The 19,254-nt window shown below is 35.3% G+C and overlaps 1 protein-coding gene across 1 annotated transcript in view; it reads left to right on the top strand.

The window, feature by feature from the left end:
* Nucleotides 1-13,387, top strand: part of LOC131072211 (uncharacterized) — a 135,231-nt gene extending 121,844 nt beyond the window's left edge. The window contains exons 11-13 of the mRNA XM_058008299.2: nucleotides 890-962; nucleotides 1,080-1,157; nucleotides 12,989-13,387. Coding sequence (XP_057864282.2) covers nucleotides 890-962; nucleotides 1,080-1,157; nucleotides 12,989-13,009 — 172 coding nt within the window. The 3' untranslated portion in view covers nucleotides 13,010-13,387. The remainder of the gene's footprint in view (nucleotides 1-889; nucleotides 963-1,079; nucleotides 1,158-12,988) is intronic.
* The last annotated feature ends 5,867 nt before the right edge of the window (nucleotides 13,388-19,254 follow it).

The following is a 19,254-nucleotide window of genomic DNA, read 5'->3' as shown; positions in this document are numbered from 1 at the left end:
GGCAGTAAAAACTTGTGTAGGCCCCTTGGCCTTCAAAACTTGTTTGGGACTTTGGATGATTTTAGATTGGATGTTGTGATGTCTGTGTAACAGATTTTCTGTGTTTATGATATTTATGACCAAGGTCCTCATGCAATAGAATCTCTTCAAAACCTTTTGCCTGCACCTTGTCACTAATCCTTTAATAGAAGATCAAGTTTGGGATGAAGATCTATGGTTAGTTGCTGATGACATGGAGAAGCAAAAGGTAAAATTAGTATCCAACAGGTGATGGGATTGACCTTAATAAGCTACCTGCCACCTTCTATAGAAGACAAAGTTAGGGATGAATACCTGTGGTTGGTTGCTGATCCCAGGGAGAAGCCTATGATGGAAATTAGTATGCAACAAGGTGGTAGGGGTGAACTTGCTAAGTCACGTGCCACCTTCTCTATGTTACTGTTATACTAATGTTTAAAATTTTCAAACTGTTTGGGGGATGCCCTCTATGACCTATTTATAAAAGTTATTTACTTAGATAATTATTTAGTAGCAATGCTGGTTTAGACAGTAGTTTTAGACATTCTGTCGATTATGTGTATAATCGATATTTTTGACATTTTGTGGGTGATGGTTACAGGATAGATAGTAGCTTTCTTTGTGCTTTTGATTTTCCTGAAAACTTGGATTTGTGTTTCCAAAATTTGCTAGAAGGCTCCTTGATTGTTTTTCTGATTTTTTACGTTTTCTAGTCTTTTATTGAATGTATATGGTCATTGCCCTAATTAAAATAAAAGATCTATATTTCTAGGTCTATTTCATAATTGGGATTTAGTTTTTTTTTTATGCCTGTTTATTTCTATTAATGGTTTTTATTTTACTATTTGATACCTTTCAAAATCACTTGTAGATCCTTAACAATTGGCCAAATGCAAGGCAAATTTCAGATGATAGTAATTCGTCACACAGGCCATGCCATCCAGGTTTCTTTCTACAATCCATGTTGCTAGTGTTAACGAGCACTATTTTTGTTATTAAAAACCTTTCATGCTATCTAATAACCTAATCATATAGTTTCCTCTTTGAATTTGTTTATGCAGGAAGACGTCCCTGATGAATTCTCCTCAACAATTCTTAATTTTATTTCTCGTAATCGAATTGGACCTGGTGGAATAGAGGTTTGTTGATTTTCATGTTTAAATCAGATAGCAATCATATTTGTAATTGTTTTTCATACTGTTATTTAGAATTTCTTGTACTACTAAAAAATTTGCAAAACATATATTGGTTATTCTTATACACATAGTATAGCATGCTTATCCACATAGTATAGCACACTTATCCACAAGCATATACCTTGCATATAACTAATGAAGACAGAAATCTTATCATTATATTCACACACAGTCAGGAGTCTTCCAACATTCGTCACTGTATTGATGGAGCGAACTCTCTCAATATTGATCAATGAAATAACTATAGGCCTTTGTATTTGGTAATTGTAGATTCTTTTGCCATGACCATTGTTGTTGCTTTGGTGTTTGCTATTGTTTCAGTTATTAGCCTCCACTATTGGCACCTTTCATGTTTGCATTGGGGTACTCTCCCTGCATCAGTAAGATTTGTTTCATCTTGTTCTTTATATTGAGTCGGCAGTGCTCTATTGGTGACTTGCCACTTGGTAGATATGGTAAAATGTTAATAAACAAATATTCAATATAAAGAATAATCCTAAACAATAAGAAAAATGCATAGTACAAGAGATTTATGGTGAGCCAATGAACCATAATTTTCAATACAGTAGAAAGAGACATAAATACCTTTAAGGTAGGATTATACCGCTAAAACATTTCAAAAGGAATCATTCCAAGATATCTCCCAGAATGAGATCTAAACTTGCTATCTTACTCCATGTTTACCATTCAATCAAAATTATTCACAGTCCATGATGCACGATCACTTACAATGATAGATTGTCCCTATATATAACACTCAAAAAGGTAATACTGGAAAGAGTAAACCCGTTACACATTAGGCATAGTAATAACCAAATATATTTTTATTTCGAAACATACCCATTCTATCCATCAGAAAACATTTGTATTGGGAATATTCTATCTAAACATGAGTTGTGTGCCAAAGTTAGGTACTTGATAACCTCATATACATCATGATGTTGTGTTGTCGGTGTATAACTTTCCATCTCCTTTATATCTTGAGATTGTAGCCCAACTAACATTTTTTGCCTTTGAAATAGGAGAAGAGAGTTTATTGGAAGGCTTTCAGAAATCCACGTGCACTTGATAATATCATAATTGTACTTGATCATCCATTCATCTATATATGTAATTTTGAAAAGTGTTTGTCCTTGATGACACCATGCTTTCTCTATGCTAGTCTTATTCTGCATAATCCACAATTGCCACAACTCTGACATTGTGCATCACTATGGCTATTGCTTCTTTAATTCCATTTAGGTCCATAGTCATTTTGTCATCTAATGCCAAACAAATCCATAGTGTTCAATGTTTTATTCCAAACATACCTCTTGCCATTGCTCTTTTGATGCTTGGTACTATGCCTCCATTTTTGTTGCAACAGTCATGATGATATCTATTTATAACTTTCTTGGTTTATTTTTTTGTGCACTTGGACTCTTCAACTTTGTCATTCGCTTGCTTCTTTAAATCTTGAGTAGATGAAGCTGTGAACTTTCTTTACAAGCATTAAAGTGCTCATGTTTTTTTCATGTTCTTCCTTGCCTTTTCATTTGGACTTTTCCTTCTTCAAATATCTCTTTTTGATTTTTTGTAGATTCTCCCTTGTTATCTTCACATTCTTCCTTACATCCTTTTTTTGATTTTTCTTCTTCATGCGCTTATTAGATCTTTGCTTGTGTTATTCTTCTAATCCTTACTTGTTCTCCTCCTTTTGATCTTTTGTATTTTTTTTTTTTTTGTTTTCATTTGATGTTTCTCCTTATGCTCTCCTCCTCCTTTCTTGCCTTGTGTTTTGGATCCTTATTTCCTTGTGACTTATCGATTTTCATACTTCTAGCCTTTTCACCTAAAGCTTCTATTCTTGCCTCTCTTTTTGTCTTGGGTGTGGACTATCTTGTTCCCTTATTTGTTGTCGGTAGCATTATAAATGACAATATTCATCATTATAACTATTGCTTCTTTACTTCTTGTTTCTTGATGTTATTTCATCTTTTGATTGCAAGCATATCCCTAATGTTCTTGGCTTTGATTCCTAATATATCACTAGTCATTGTTCTTTAGATGCTTAACACCATTCCTCCATTATTGTTGTGGCTCTCATGGTGATGTCTATCTACAAATTTCTTGGCATCCTTTTCTTTTTCCTTGAACTCTTCAACCTTGTCTTTAATTTGCATGTTTAGATCTTGAGTAAATGAAGGTTGTGAGATTCCTTCACGAGTGTAGAAGTTCTTGTGTTATTTTACATATTTTCCCTTGTGCTCTTCTTTGTATTTCTCCTTTTGTTTTTCCTTTTTGTCCTCGTGATCTTCTATGGATTCACCCTTGCTATTTTTTTCAAATTACTCTTTTACCCATTTTTCGATTCTTCTTGTTCATGCTTTTCATTAGATCCTTGCTTATGTTATTCTTCTAATACTTGTCTTCCTCACTCACACACACACACACACACACCCTTTTTTGGATTCTTTTTATTTATGCTCTTCATTAGATCCTTATGTTGTTCAAATACTTCCTTTGTGATCTTCCTTAGTCTTTTGTATATTCTTTGTTTCATTTGGTTTTTTAAATTTCTCCTGATGTTCTCCTCCTCTTTTCTCGCCTATGTTTTGAATGTTGGAGTTGATTTCTCAACCTTACAACTCCCAAGGATCACTTGCCACACAAAGAGAAAAAACAAAGCTACGAAGGCCAAGAGCTATTGATCCAAAAAAACATGAATCGTTATGAATTTGCAACCTCACATTTAAGTGAATCAATAACAATCCTTATAAAAAAAGAAACAAAAATAAGCAACCTAGAGATACCCTAGGTGAGAAAAAAAATAAATCATGACATTTGTCCTCATCATATGATTGGAGACACAAAAAGCACATTACCTAAGTTAGTTTAAGCTGCTAGAGTGAAAAGGGACTTACGTTGTTAAGCAATTAATTAATATCCTTTTACTCTTTACACTTCCCCTTAGGTGCAACTTAGGGAGTAGCTACTGGTAGGTAGGTTTCATGATGTACCCATGTATAAATGAAAATGATCTCTCATAATTGAACAAAATGAGAAAAACTCATGGGAAAAACTCTTCTCCAAAAGAGAGGAAAACAAATATAAGACTAAGAAGCCGTTAGAACAATGTCCCAAAAAGAGTAGGAACATGAAGAATGCCATTGAAGCATAAAGAAGTTGCAAACAACTATCGAAAGATGATTGCTATAGTGTTGAAACCGAAGAAAATCCTTTGAAATTAGAATGATGATCAAGATCAAGAAGACAAAAATCTGCATGAGTGAGCCCAATAAGACTACTCAAATAATGATAAAATGACAAACAAAGGCACTAATTTGATAGTTGAAGGTATAGATGGCACATCAATTTGCATGAGTGACCTCCGATAGTCTGGAGGAACTAATCAACTGAGGATAGGTTGCCACCACAAAATAGGAATGCACGAGTGTCCATATGGTAAGTTCTTATCTCATCAAAATGCATGGATAACGAGCTGCTGCATTTGCCTAGTACATAGGAACAAAATCTAGATACATAGCTCACTCCATATTGAAACCAAGGAAGCAATAGTGCATACATATTATATAAGAATTATAACAAAAATGCCCAAAGGCTCCAAGTTTCAACTATGAAATGACAAACTGTAAACGATAAACATAGAACTAAGAAAATATATAGCTGTCCCTAATCAGTATATGGCAGGTCTAAGAGTCTAAATCAAAATTGGAGTTTGAATTTGAGTCACTGCTAGTATATGGGTCTGCCTCAACCAATGGAACCCCAACCAATCCCTCAAGTGTCTCCTCATCAATCTACATAACATCTTTGGGTTTAACATCCCAATGCAAGTCTGGGGTTTGACAATACTTAGGATTTTGGTGATCTTGTAGCTGCAAAGCACTATGGACAACCACAAACTTCTCTAATCATCTAGAGGTAAGGTTGTTCCTCTTGATTGATTGGATGAAGCTATATGTGGACCAATTCCTCTCTGTAGCAAAGGAACTGGCAACCTTTGAAATAAGATAAATTGCAAGTACTCTGAATTCCAGTGCATCCTTTCCATGCCATTTGATCGATTTGAGCTGATGTAGCTCTATCTGACCTCGCCTCTACTTTGTTGAAGGTTGGACCACATGGACTAGTAATTGCAAGCCAGTATTTGTGAACTATTGTAGATTCCTCTTCAAAATGCATTTTTGTAAGGGCCCTCATGAAGCCTTCTTTCATCTCTTCATCGCTAGATGGAGACACTCTCCTAGGCCATGGTGCATACCATTTGGGATTGAGAGCTTAGGCTACCATATGAAGCAAGGTGTTCATAATGTTCCATCGTTGTGCCACAGTGGGCCTAAGATGCTCCTCATAAAACCCGAAGTAGGGTCCTGTTGATGGGTATTTTATGACCACACCAACACAGAATAAAGTGCCAAAGGACACTCTATCCTCTCTTGAGCAAAGATCCCTCGTATGCTAAGATTGCGAAGATCATAGAGGCGACTCCAAGGTTCCTACTATGAACTTGCGACTTTATGTTGGATATGAGCTCATTTGGCTTGATGTAATATGTTGGTAACACAAAGGGACTTACGTTTGGATCATTCTTTCACTTCCTTGCTATGGCTGGAACTTGATCATCAAATATTGCAATTTTGTGCCTCTCTCTTCAAGAGACCAAAAATATACTGAAAGTAAAAAGGGGAAAGGGTTGGAGAATCTATTCTACTCCCGAGGACAATGATATCAATGGATAGTGCTCCAATGGACGAATTCCAAATAGCCAAGTCCTGCTTTGCCAAGATCAACTACAACTCCCCAAAAACTGGTGCAATCTTCCAAGGATGTTGAAGGATTTTCACATTGAGAAAGTGCATTTGAATATCCAAAACGATGCAATCCTAATGACCATCCACAGTTGAACTTAGCACAAATTTAGTGTCTTAGGCTAACTTTACACTGCAACTTATAATCAATAAGATGTAAAAAGCATGAACCATGGGAATTCATCAAACACCATTACATTCTCCATTGAAATCAAAGCACATTATCTAACAATTTTGAGAAAGTGGAAGAACACCATGCAACGAGATGAAATGAGAAAGAATCCATCATAACTTCAATGAAATCAAACTTTATTCCTTCATGTCTTACAACAATCTCTTCTCCTTCTACTCTACTTCTACTCTAAGAGCGAGAGCTTTCTACTTGATCTAATGAGCTATCTAATGAATTACAAATGAGAAGGTAGGGCCTTTTATAGAGCTCCTCCCACAAATGAACGACCAAAATTGATTTAAAATCAAGAGTCAAGATTACAAGATGGAACCCTAATTAGGGTTTTACTAACAATAGCTTATGTGGCACAAGAAAGTGGGGCCAAGTCAACCAATGAGAAAATTACATTTGGGGACACTTGTCCTTTCGAATATAAACCAATAATAAAATATCATTAGCACCTTTTAGAAGCTCTCTTGGATAAGTCAGGTTCATTGAATCTAGTCACGTCGACTTGAATACACGTGATTGGCCGGTGAAGGTGAGTAGGCGCCACGTTAGCATGTTGGGTGCCATGTAGACTCGGTAACTCATCACGGGCAATATTCTCAAATTGCATAATTTTATGATCAAGGTTCTAACTTTGATTGACTTTTCTGAAACTGTCTCTCCTTGATCATCTTCTTCCATCCATGTACTTGCTTGAGAATTCACCTTCTTGAAATGGATTGGACTCTCTTGTTGACAATTTTGTCATTCTTGAAATCTTTCACACTAGAACTTTCTGACTTTTAATTTGGATTTCCGGATAAATTCTTCCTTCTACATTTGTACTTGAACTTTGATCTTTGAGGTCTTGAACCTTGAATGCCTTGAACTAGATTGTCTTGAATTAGACTTCTTCACCCTGGGTCTCCATGCTTCTTGATGTCCTAATGTTGTCTTTGGATTGGATAGATGAATCCTTGATGTTTTATCATATTCTGACCTTTCAAGAAGGCCATGTTTTATCAAAATATCTCCTTAGGAACTTCAATTTTATGTTTCCAGTCACCTCTCTTCCATGGGCGCATTTGAGATAGCCACAAAGATTATGTCTTTAGGCATGAGTCCACTTGACAAGGGAAATTGTGCTCCTAGGCGCAATTGAGTAGTGAAGGAGGAGTTTTTTCCCTAAGGGGTTTATCCTTGACACCTGCGAAATTGCACTCCTATGTGCAAATGAGAGGTAGAGGAGGATTTTTGAAGCTAGGAGAAAATCCTTGGCAGTGAGGAATTTGTGCCCGTAGGCACAATTTGAGCTTGGAGGAGGATTTTGAGGTGAGGGAGGAATTCTTGATCATGATGAATTCCCTTTCCTTGGCGCATTTGGGAAGCAGTGAAGGATTTTTGGTTTGTTGCTATGCCTTAGCTAGATTTCCTCGCTTTGGTCCTTCACTTCAACTGACTTGGATCTGGATATTCCCTAATCCTTCATCGTCGAAATTCATTTGTAGCCCAAAAAAAGACTTAATAAAAATAGAAAATGCTAAAAATAGTAAGTTTGTCCAAACTCAAAATTAGGCCAAATGGAGACCCAATGAAATTTATTAAAAAATAAAAAATAGACTTACTAATATAGCCATTGCTAAATATAGTAAGTGTGTCCAAACTCCAAACTGGCAAAACTGAGACGCATTGAAACTTACTAAAAATAGTAAGTGCTAAAAAAAGGCATTGCTAAAAATAGAAACTTTTGCCAGAAGCATCGAAAAACACCACCACCAAGCCCCATGAAGGATTTTTCCTTGCCTTGGAAGAAATTCTTGCTTCCTACCTTGCACTGACTCTTAGAGCACAAATAAGACCTCGAGGAGGGTTTTGAGGTGAGGGAGGAATTCTATCATGAGCACAAATCCACCTCTATAAAGGATTTTTCCCATACTTAACCAAATTTTTGGCTATTCAATTTCATTCCTTCATGTAGACCTTTCAATACTTAGTCAAATTTGCATCAATTCATCCTTCTGCTAGTGAATTCCTTGTTCTATCATTGCAATCTCTTCCTTGGACGATGATATCATCCACTCAATGATGTCCTCTTCTCAGCATCTAAAGTCTTGTTCTTGCATTAGTCCTGAAAAGACAAGAAAACGTTGTAATCTTACAAGTATCAATCAAGTCATAAGTTAAGAAAATGCAAAGTTTAAAGGATAATCAATAAACACAATACAGTTTGAAAATACTTTGAAGACCCTATTTTTTGACTTGACGACAACTGTCAAGGCTCTATACTCTTTAAAAATCATTCCATACTTAGGCATTTCATCGCCTCCAAAGGCCAAAATCTTGACCAACAAGACCTTATAACTCATTCCTTAGGGTCGGGAGATGACACTGACCACAAAAGACTTGGTTTATTTGGTGAAAAGAGAGGGTTCCCATTTGCAATGGGGCGATGTGTGAAAACATCAGAATAGGTCCCTGCTATGAATTGCTTGCTTGATCTATCCAAGCATGTTATCAAAGGTCTCAAAAATTTCTCCAAGGTTAGGAGTGTCAGTATCAACATATCTAATCATTCACACAGTAGGCTCAATGAAGGAGCAAACATATCTACAAGTGCAAACAAGTTGCAAAAATTAAAATCATAAAAATGAATGGACTTGTTTCACAAGTTAAAACATATATGTAATTATTAAATTAACATTTTAAATATTAAATAATAAAATCAACAATGCCAATTTTCTTACCTCATTGTGGAACATTTGTTATCATCAAGGATTATTTGTTTCACACTTCCCTTCGGTGTGCTTGCCTCATGCCATCTACCCTACTCTGCATTGACTGCCATTGATTGTAGAGCCTCTTGGACCTCAAGCATCCTCTCTAATAAAATGAAGTAGTCTCCATTGGCTTGAGGAATTCCTTCTTCAAAAATGCCTTAAACAAAACAAGTGAAGTATGATTGTTGCAAATGAACATTTGCACATCTCTAGCCTCTGACACCACTGCCTTCACCCAATCTATCTTCCCAATGTCCTTCAAGGTGTTGATCAATGCATGCACACAACATGGAGTCCAGAAAAAGTGTTTTTAAGCACCCTCCACTATTAACCCAGCTGACATCACACACGGGCTGAATTGGTCACTACCTCCACAACATTAGAGGCTCCAACCTCCTCTATGGCTTTTCTCAAAATCTCAAATTGGAAGGCTGCATCCTTCCTTTTCCCTGTACAATCTATAGCTCTAAGAAAATAAGAGCCTGCTGAACTAGTGACAATAAGACTGATGAGTGGCCAATGTTTGATATCGGTCGACCCATTTGTGATTATGGAATATCCATCTGTTATCCATGTTTGTCTCAAATCTTCCATCAAAACACACCATGGAGGTACTCTCTATCAAGAAGGGTGGTGCATAGCTTACTTTCTCTAGGTGGAACAAATGAGGGACCAGTAGCTTGAACATCTTTGAACATTTGTTTAAAATATGGTGATCGTGAGACATGAAAGGGTTGGCATGAGCATAAAAAAACTTACCAATAGAGGTTTAAGCCACATCTTTTGCTTATATGTTAAACAAATCAGCAACATTAGCACTTCTCTTCTTTCCCCTATTAGAAGTAGTAGAACTCTCTCCCCCATGAGAAGCAACATTCACAGATCTTGTAGGCATTGACACACTAGGCTCCACATTCTCCAATGGAATCCCTTTAGCTAATGCCTCCCCTTCCATATGCAGTCTAGTTGCCTCAATTTTCTCAGCTTGAGTTATTTGTTTGCAACCTTTCACCCGGTGACCACCTATCCACAAAAGATGGCAATAAACTCTAGTATAGCTGCTCCTATATTGTTTGTGGCACAAATGGCACTCCCATAACCTACTACCCCCTGATTTTTTTTTCTTATCTTTATCAACCCTTGATGCAAACTGTAATAGAGATTTGTTGGGGTTGAATGGGCCTTTTGGATAGGTTTTGAGGAGTTTGGAAGGACAATTAAATGGGTTTGAAGTTGAAGACCCCCAAATAGCTGCCATACTTCTAGTCTGCTTTATTGCATTTGGACTTCAACATCCTCACTATCACTACTCCCGCTGTTGCTCATGATTTTTTTGGATAATAATTTTAAAGGGAGATTCAAGTTCATATAGAAAAAAAAAGAGAAAAGAACTCACAATGCCCTGTCTATGTGTTGAAAACTTGAAAAAATGTAAAACAAATGCCAAAACAATTGAAAGATGAATACTTTGCCTCTAGTGTAGAATATTTGATTCTCTAGACTCCTCTTTCAATTGTTGTTCAATACTTGACCACCTGCTGCTCCTCGCTTGCTGCACTTTTCTTTCTTTGCAAATGTTAGAATGAATGAGTTTTTTTTTCTTTTTGGTTGATTTGAAGGAAAGATTAGGTTTAGGTTTAGGTTTAGAGGGGTGGAGTATTTTTTTTCTGTTTTGTCATCCAAACGAAGCTTGGGCCGTAGGGGATGGCTAGCTTTCTCCAACATTGCCTACTAGTTTCCGATGCGTACCCGAACCGTTTACTGTTTGCAGCCAGGTAAGGGGATGGGGAGGGGACGTTTCCTAGCTGTCCCATCCCCGAAATGTTTCTAATACAGGAACAGGAATACGGAGCTAGTGGACGTGTCCTTGTGGAACATAGCAATTAAGTGAATAATACAATAAGAATTCTTATAAAAAGAAAAAGTAAAATGCAACCTAGAGAAACCCTAGGAGAGAATAAATATAGATCATGACATATATTGTCATCACATGACTTGAGATTCAAAAAAATACATGACCTAAGTAAGCTTAAGTAGCTAGAGTGAAAAGGGACTTAAGTAATTAAACAATTAATTAGGCAAAGACCCTTTTAATATAATATTTTGTGCTCCTTTTCCTTCAAGATGAAAATGCTTGTACCTTTAGTCTTTTATCCTTTTCTCTTAGGAACTCTATTGCAGTGCCCCTCCTGGTGTCTTGGGCATGGACTACCTCTTCCCTTATTGGTCAGTAATTTTCCTCATAGTGGGAAATATATTTACTGGCAATGAATTGACTAACTAAAAAGTTAAGGTTTTTTTGATTATTGTCAATTTAATCAAGAAAAAACTTGGTTATGGTTAAGGTTTTTGAAAACCACAGCACAATTAATGGGTTAGATTTAGTGTTAGGGCTTTTGAAAAAAATGAAAAATCACAATATACAGTTCTAAAAAATTGCCAAACACTCCCAAAAATTGGATTTATTCACGGTATATGGGCCAAAATAAATGACTGAGTTAATGAAAATATAGTTACTTCGAATTGAAAAAATTGGTTTTCTTGCTGATCCATGATTTATTGCAATCGAATCATGAATTTTGTAACTTTGGTTGCCCTATTAGTGACACTCTTCATCTCTATAGCCATTGCTTCGTTGATTCCATGTAGGTTCATCATCATTTTGTCTTCTGATGCCAAGCATATCTGTAGTGTTTACTTCTTTGCTTCCAAGTACCCCCTAGTCATTGTTCTTTAGATGCTCTGCACTATGCCTCCTTGATTGTCGTGTCTCTCATGGTGATGTCTATATGCAACCACCTTCTTGGCTTCTTTTTTTATTTCCTTGGACTGTTCAACCCTGTCTTCCACTTGCTTTTTTGGATTCTTGAGTAGATGAAGACACAAGCTTCATTCACAAGCACTGAAGTTACTTCATATTCTTCATTTTGCTTTTCTTTAGATTTTTTCATGTTCTTCAAATTTGTCCTTGTGATCTTCAGAATATTCTATCGTGTTATCTTCTTCACATTCTTATCTTTACCCTTTTTAAGTTTCTTCTTCTTCATGCTTTTCATCAGATCCTTGCTATTGCTATTCTTCTCTCTTTCATAGCCTCTTCTCTCTTTCATAGCCTCTTCTCTGTGATGTATATCTTCTTTTTATATTTATGATTTTATCCTTATGCTGTTCTTTTTCTCCTTTCTTGCTTTGTGTCTTGTATCCTTTCCCTCCCTCATTTGGAAATTCATATTTGTACCCTTTTCTCCTATTTGCTTCTATTGTTGTGCTCCTCTTGGTATCTTAGGCATTTTGAATACCCTATTCCCTTCTTTGTTATTGGTGTCTTAGGCCACTTGTAGTAAGTATGGTATGAGAAGTCAAGTCCAAGCGTAAATAGGACTATGCTGTTTTTTTTGGGTTTTTTTGGGGGTGACAGATAAGACATCTTATGAGATGGTCATATCCTTTTTGTATAAGGTACAGATCTATGTTGCTGATGACAGAGATTGGGTTCCAACTATTTGATGACCGCCAAGTACATTACAATAAATTATGTTTTAATTAGTATTGCCTTATGACTTTAATCTCATCTAACACTATGGAAGCATTGTTCTGTTGAAGGATTTTAACTCCTTTGCTGATTTCAATGTACTACATTAATTGGTAAAGCAAATTTGCTTTCATGCAATCCTCTTTTTTATTTTAAAGGCATTTAAGAGAACATTTAGTGTTTACACTTTCCCATTATTTTTAAATGCTTGTGCAATATGTCCTAAAGCTTGGCACTGAAAAGAGGTCACTTCGTCCTCTGTTCTATATTCAGTTGAATCTCTTCTCTTTATGATGTTTACCTTTGAATCTACGATGCTTCTTTAATTAGCGTGCATAGAGAGATGCAAATGATATGTTTGTTGATTTCAATGTCTTTGTACATTAAGCGGGAAGAAAATTCGCTTTCATGTATTGCCTCATTTTTAGCTTAAAGATATTATAAGCAATATTTAATGCTTATACATTACCATTCTTATTACTGGGTTGATGCAGATTCCTCGGTTCAAGCGTTGAAGGTTAAATTTAGTTTGGGAGTCGGATGTTTTCATTTGACTATTGTTTCTATTTTGCGATGTTGGAGTTGCATGGTTGCAATGAGTTACATTTGGAGATTTTGACATTATCTAGCGTGATATGTTTTCACAAAGTAGCCTTTTTGGCTTTTTTTTTTGGCACTTGAATCCCTTTGTCAAGTTACTAAGCATTATGTATAGTTTTATCTTCTTTTACGATGATTTAGAATCACGCTACATGTAGATGCTTGGGTTTTGTTGAATTCTTGTCCTGTTCTTTTCCTGGCCTTTCTCATGTCTGCTGCAATAAGATGTATGTTGTAAACAAAAAAATCTGTAATATGCACTCTATAATACACTGTTCAATTTTGACCCCTCATATTGCAGATGTCCTCGTGTCCTCGTGTATGGTATTTAAAATTAATGGTATATTGGAAAAGCTAATAAATGACAATAGTAACATTGGGGTGAGGACCCAATAGTTGAGCATCCTAATTTTGCGCTTTTCAAAATCTTACGTGGAAATTTCAAATCATTCTCAAATTTTTATAGCAGTTTACTTGGCAAGTCCCTGCTTATAACTAAGGTTTTAGGGCCACATCAACAAATATGATGCCATATTAGCATATTTTTTTCTGAGTGGTACGCTGATCTGCATCACATGACATGATTTGTTTCTTTTTAGACCTAAGGAATACATTTCATTCAATTACAATTATGGGTAGTCATCATCAACACTAGTAACTTTAGAATCTCAATTATTGGTGTAATATTGTTAGTAACTACACTAGTAACTTTAGAATCTCAATTATTGGTGTAATATTGTTAGTAACTTTAGAATCTCAATTATTGGTGTAATATTGTTAGAATTTTGGACATTAAATCAATAAATACTATAACAACTATTGGACCATGTTCAACTTCTTTATCTTTTCCCCTATAAAACTAATGAAACATTGAAAAAAGAGTTTTTGAAACTTAAACTGTTCTACTGAATTTTGACATTTTAAAACATATACTCACATCATAAAAATAGGAATTTGTTATGAGCAAAGAAGAAAGTTGTGCGCCTTGTGATTACAAGTCACTGTTCTTTGAATTTTTTTTATGGAGGAATACATTAGTGATTCTTGTAAGGAGCCAAAGTATTTGCACATTTGTCTCATCAGCAAATTCATGTTGACCTTATTGTCCATGCATAAAAGTCATTGTCCATTCAAAACGAAACTTTGGAAAAAATAAATAAAACTTCTTGTAAGAAGCTGATCTATGTGTTTGTCTCATCAACAATTTCACGTTGATCTTATTTTTAAAGATTTTCCACGAATTCTTTTCTTTTAAAAATATATTTCGTAAATGTCTTCTGGGAGCTTAAGATGTCCTAATTGCATCTTTAGTAGCTGAAAATGTTCTAGAATGCATTTTTCTAGCTCAAGATGGCAAACTCCATTAAATTATTTAATAATGCTGAACATATCATTTAAATTAGCACACCACCAAGTTCGGGATTTGTTGTCTACTTACTGCCAATGTTACGAATATTCTCGGGGCGTAGACGCCATCCAATTTTGTTATGTTCCCATCTTTGAATATTCATTGGACAAGTACAATAACATCTAGTAGGTATCTAAAATAAATTGTGACCACACGTTAACCATCTCAATAACTTTTTGTGCCACAATCAATTTCAAGGAGGCACGTAATATCAAGTTCGTCCTAAAGCGTATTTATGCCCCAATGGGATATTACAAGTTCCACCTTATCAAATTCAGAGCAAACTTTTCTGCTGCAACACCTGAATTAAAAGTACAGCCCATACAAAAATCTGGATTGTATCCAAATTCTTATTGAGATGAAAAGAAATAACATATAATTACCGAAGGCTCCAAATGTTACTAATAAACCCAAGTGGGGACAATGCTAAATATAATAGCATAGATATCAACAAGTCTAGTAGAGAAAGTGATGTTGAACAACCCACATTTCCTTTTTAGCAAAAGACTAACTCTACGAGGTTGGGTTTTCTTGTTTTATAGTTTGAAAATCACATTCTTGATATATTGAACATTATGAACAAGATTGAGACACATTTTCTAATATTCTCACAATTATCAAACACCTTGTAAAAACTAATGGAGTCTCAACAATATCGACTAATTATTAGGGGTTGAGAAACCCATGGATCATTACATCACCTAAACTTTTTTATGTTCACTAGTGTTGGTTAAATTTTTGTCTCTTTGATAAACAAAGACTTCGTTTTGCTCAAAAGTGAGAGTCAATTGTTAATCAATAATTGGGTAAACTATAAATTAGTTTCCCTCTACGTTTTAGTAAAGGTACAACTCCCTTCATAAGATTTATATAATCAAAATCTAAGGAAAATTAAATGTAGGTATAATTTTCACTAGCAAGTAGAAAAAGGCAACAAATGCTTGCACATCACTATGCAATAAGCATGAATAACAAAATTGAAAGATAAATTTTTTAACAAAAGATTGAATCTACAGGTTCAAAAACCTTTCATCCTTAGCACAAATCACAATTAGTATTGATGCAAAAATATGCAATACTAATGTGAAAAATATTTTAACCCAAAATGAACATTAATGAACTTCCAAAAAATAGAGTGATAATTGCTTCAAATGATCAATTTTACCCACAAAGAAGTAATCACATCCATAAGTTCATTTAAATTCATAGATTCAATATGAACATCAAAGCAACTTTACATTAATGCATAGAGATAATAAAAATTCTTTAATGGACGAACAATAATTTTTTTATTGATCTTCTTGATTGTTTCTCACTCTTATACTAAAGTATAAAAGGGATCAAAATTCAAACCTTTCCAAAGTCCTTTAAATGTATATTTATAATATCCACATGTAATTGCCAAATGTATATTGAAATTGGTTCTTTTGAAGAAACATTTAAAATAAATTCTTTTTAAAATAACATGACAAAAAATAAAGAAGAGAAGCGATATCATGGTTGAGGTGGTACCTTTGATTAGCCGAATTGCCCTGTTAGGTCTGTTGTTGTTGCGTTGTCCTGGCTTTGTATTCTTCCAGCACCTTTAGAATGGTTAGGATCTCCTATTCCCTTGGGACACAAACATTCTATGTTCTCAATATCCACTGCACCATGTTGCATCAAGTTGCCTCATTCTTAATAGTAAAGGTTTGGGCATGATTTGCACACTGTCAGTGTAGCATCGATCCCAACCAACTTGTTCAAGTTGTCCTCATTCAAGGTCTTGGGATAAGCTAGAGTGTCAATGTTATTCTCAAACTTATCTTTTAATTCATTTGTCGTATCATCTCTATAAATTTTTTTTTTCTTGATGTGGTAGCTAATATTACGGATTCCTACACAATTTTATCCAACATCTCGTTTGCTTCCTTGAGTAGCCTATTTTGCTCTCTGATATTCTTTTCCAGAAAATTATGTTTCTACTTTAGATTCTCCATCCAAACTATGCATTGATTATTTTGTGCATTGGTTATAATCTTCTCAGCAACAATAATACTTGTTCCGAGAGCCACTATTTCTTTAAGTTCTATTGTTTTCAATCACGTAGATCTTTCTTGTTTAGTGTTTTCTACTTTAGAGATGCTAACATTCCTTTTTAGAATAAACTCACCATACACTTTCCTCAGGTTATCAATAAAAGGCCCCCCTTTAGCTTTGAACTTCTTAATCCATTCTTGAGTAGTGCGGCCAAAATGGCTATCAATCTATACTTTGACAACTAGTTCCTTGTTTTCATCTGATTTGGGATCAAGTATAAAATCCAAGGAACCAAATGACTATGAAGATGGGCCCAATAATGATCTCAAACAATCTCAAAGCATGTTCAATGTCATTTCCAACTCTTCTTTATCATACTTATTCCTTCCAATCCTTTCCATTAGTTTGGTAGCTATCACCTAGAAATTGTGCAAGTCTGCATCTCTACTAGGAGGCTCCATGTCTATATGAGCCATATTAAAATTAGCAATTGTAGCTTGACTTGGATATTTTTGTGTGATGGGATGAGCAATTTCTAAAAATAGATGATCTAAGGTGTCATCCTCTGCTATCCTTGAAGTGGTCTTGAGTTTCTTACTCTTAGGATAGAGAGAAGATTGTAACAATTGTTTAAGTGCATCACGAGGTGGCAATTTGACAGATTCAATTTTTCTTTTCTTGGACAAGGAAGCTTCCAGCGATGATAGAGGAAAGTGTTTGCATAATGCATTTGAAAGAGTCTAGTGTAAATAAAGTTCTTTTCAATTGGGGGTTTTCTCTACATTTTGCAAATTAAAAAGAAATGAGGGGTTTGATTGATCACTTTTGGGACTTTCATTGGGATTGGAGTCTATTGCTCCCTCATCTTGCTTGTGTTCCCCTACTATTCCTTTTTTGTTATCTTTATCTCCTTCTCTTTAATTTTATCTTCCCCTTCTTCGTCTTTCTTCATTGCTCCAACATCTAGTAATGAAACTTCCCCACAAGTATTTTCAAGAGACTCTTTTGTGGTGGCTCATCATCACCTCCATTTCCACCTAGGGTAATTGTCAGTTTTATTTGAGCAGAAAAAACATAAGAAGAAGCATTCACAATACTTGGATTACTCTATTCTTCAACCTTCTTTGACTTCTTAGGAGAAACCTTTGAATTTCTTGCTTTCTTCTTGGCCAACCAAATTCGTGTCCTCTTCAGGACTATAGCAATCTACATTTGCAAGTCTCTATGCTTAGGTAAACTCCAATCTATAGGGACCAATGTTTGTGTTTGAATACTAGTTGTGTAGATGTGATCCATCAAATTGGATTCCTTCAACATCCCATCTTAATTGACACTCATTTATTTGTTTCAAACTCAGTCTCATCCAATTATGCTTCTAGACTCAATTGTCGTCTACACAATCCACCCAATAGTCCTCTAGGTGGGATACATTATTGTATGTAGGGCCTAAATGCAATTTATTTTGGATAATTTTTTTGCTATCATAATGCAACCAAAGATAATCATAGGTTGTGTTAGGAATTGCATGCAAAAAAATTCGATTATATGCAAATAAATATTAAACAAAGGAATGAAAAACACATAAATAATAACAGAGGAGAGACAATTTTAACATGGTTCACCCAAACTTGGGTTACGTCCACCAAACAGAGAGTCCAATTTTATTATCCAGTAAATCGAATCAATTACAACCAACAATCCCTTGCAACTCAATACCACTGCAAAAATGGTACAAAATTCTCTATAGAAAACCATAACCCTTAGCCTATTTATCAAGACTTATGTCAGTTACAGGGTCACAATATGTTAGCCAATAGAAAAATAACACTTGCTGCCCCTTGACCTCTCCTTGGGGGCACTACACCCAAACCCCTGTTAAATAATTTGGGGGGAAACTACGCCGATAAAAGGAGGGGAAATTTAACCTCTGAGTCTGATTAGGCTCCATATAACAACAGGTTGAAGTGGTATATTTTACCATATCTCTTTCAATGCTCAATGCAATACTCAATGCATCTGACTGAGTTTTACATAATATCCTAAATTAGAAATTGAATTCCAATTTTTATTCTTTCAAACAACTTTTGTTAAACTTAACAAACTTGTCTACATACCACAACTAGGACAAATTTGTCCTCTACATACTTAGGTAGGTAGCTTTTGCAGAAAACTATCGTAGTTGCCTGCTGTGATGTAGGTAAACCTTTGAAATTGTATGAAATAACTTCCATAATGAGTAATTAATTGGCTTATGGTGGAATTCCCTTCCCTAAGTCTCCTTGCAATTCCATCACAAGCCTCATTGTGAATGCATCGTTCACTCTTCTAAAGTTAGAGTAAATTTTCTGCAATTGAAGGTCTAGATAAAAATCATAATTTGAATGTTACCTTCAAACTGCTCCACATGATTTAATTTGGTCCGATATCTCGACCAAGCTAGGGCATAAAACTAGTAAGATGACGTATAGAAAAATTGTTCAGGGGGAAGAAAGTGATCATAGTATGCAACCTATCGCTAATTAGACTTGCCCAATCTAAGTATTGTTCACCAACACATGTAGCTTGTACATAGAAATACATCTGCTCATCTAAATTGAAGGCGTCCACATTACCTCGCAACTTATGCAATAAAATGATTATGTCCACTATTTCTCCTTTCAAGTACGATTTATGAAACGTCTTTGACAACTAGGATTGACCTCTCCTTGGCACAACGAACCACTCCTTGGCTAT

The sequence above is a fragment of the Cryptomeria japonica genome, chromosome 6 (genome assembly GCF_030272615.1).
Source record: "Cryptomeria japonica chromosome 6, Sugi_1.0, whole genome shotgun sequence".
Lineage (NCBI taxonomy): Eukaryota > Viridiplantae > Streptophyta > Pinopsida > Cupressales > Cupressaceae > Cryptomeria > Cryptomeria japonica.
The sequence above is the reverse complement of the archived record's forward strand: the minus strand, read 5'-3'. Positions and strand labels throughout refer to the sequence as shown.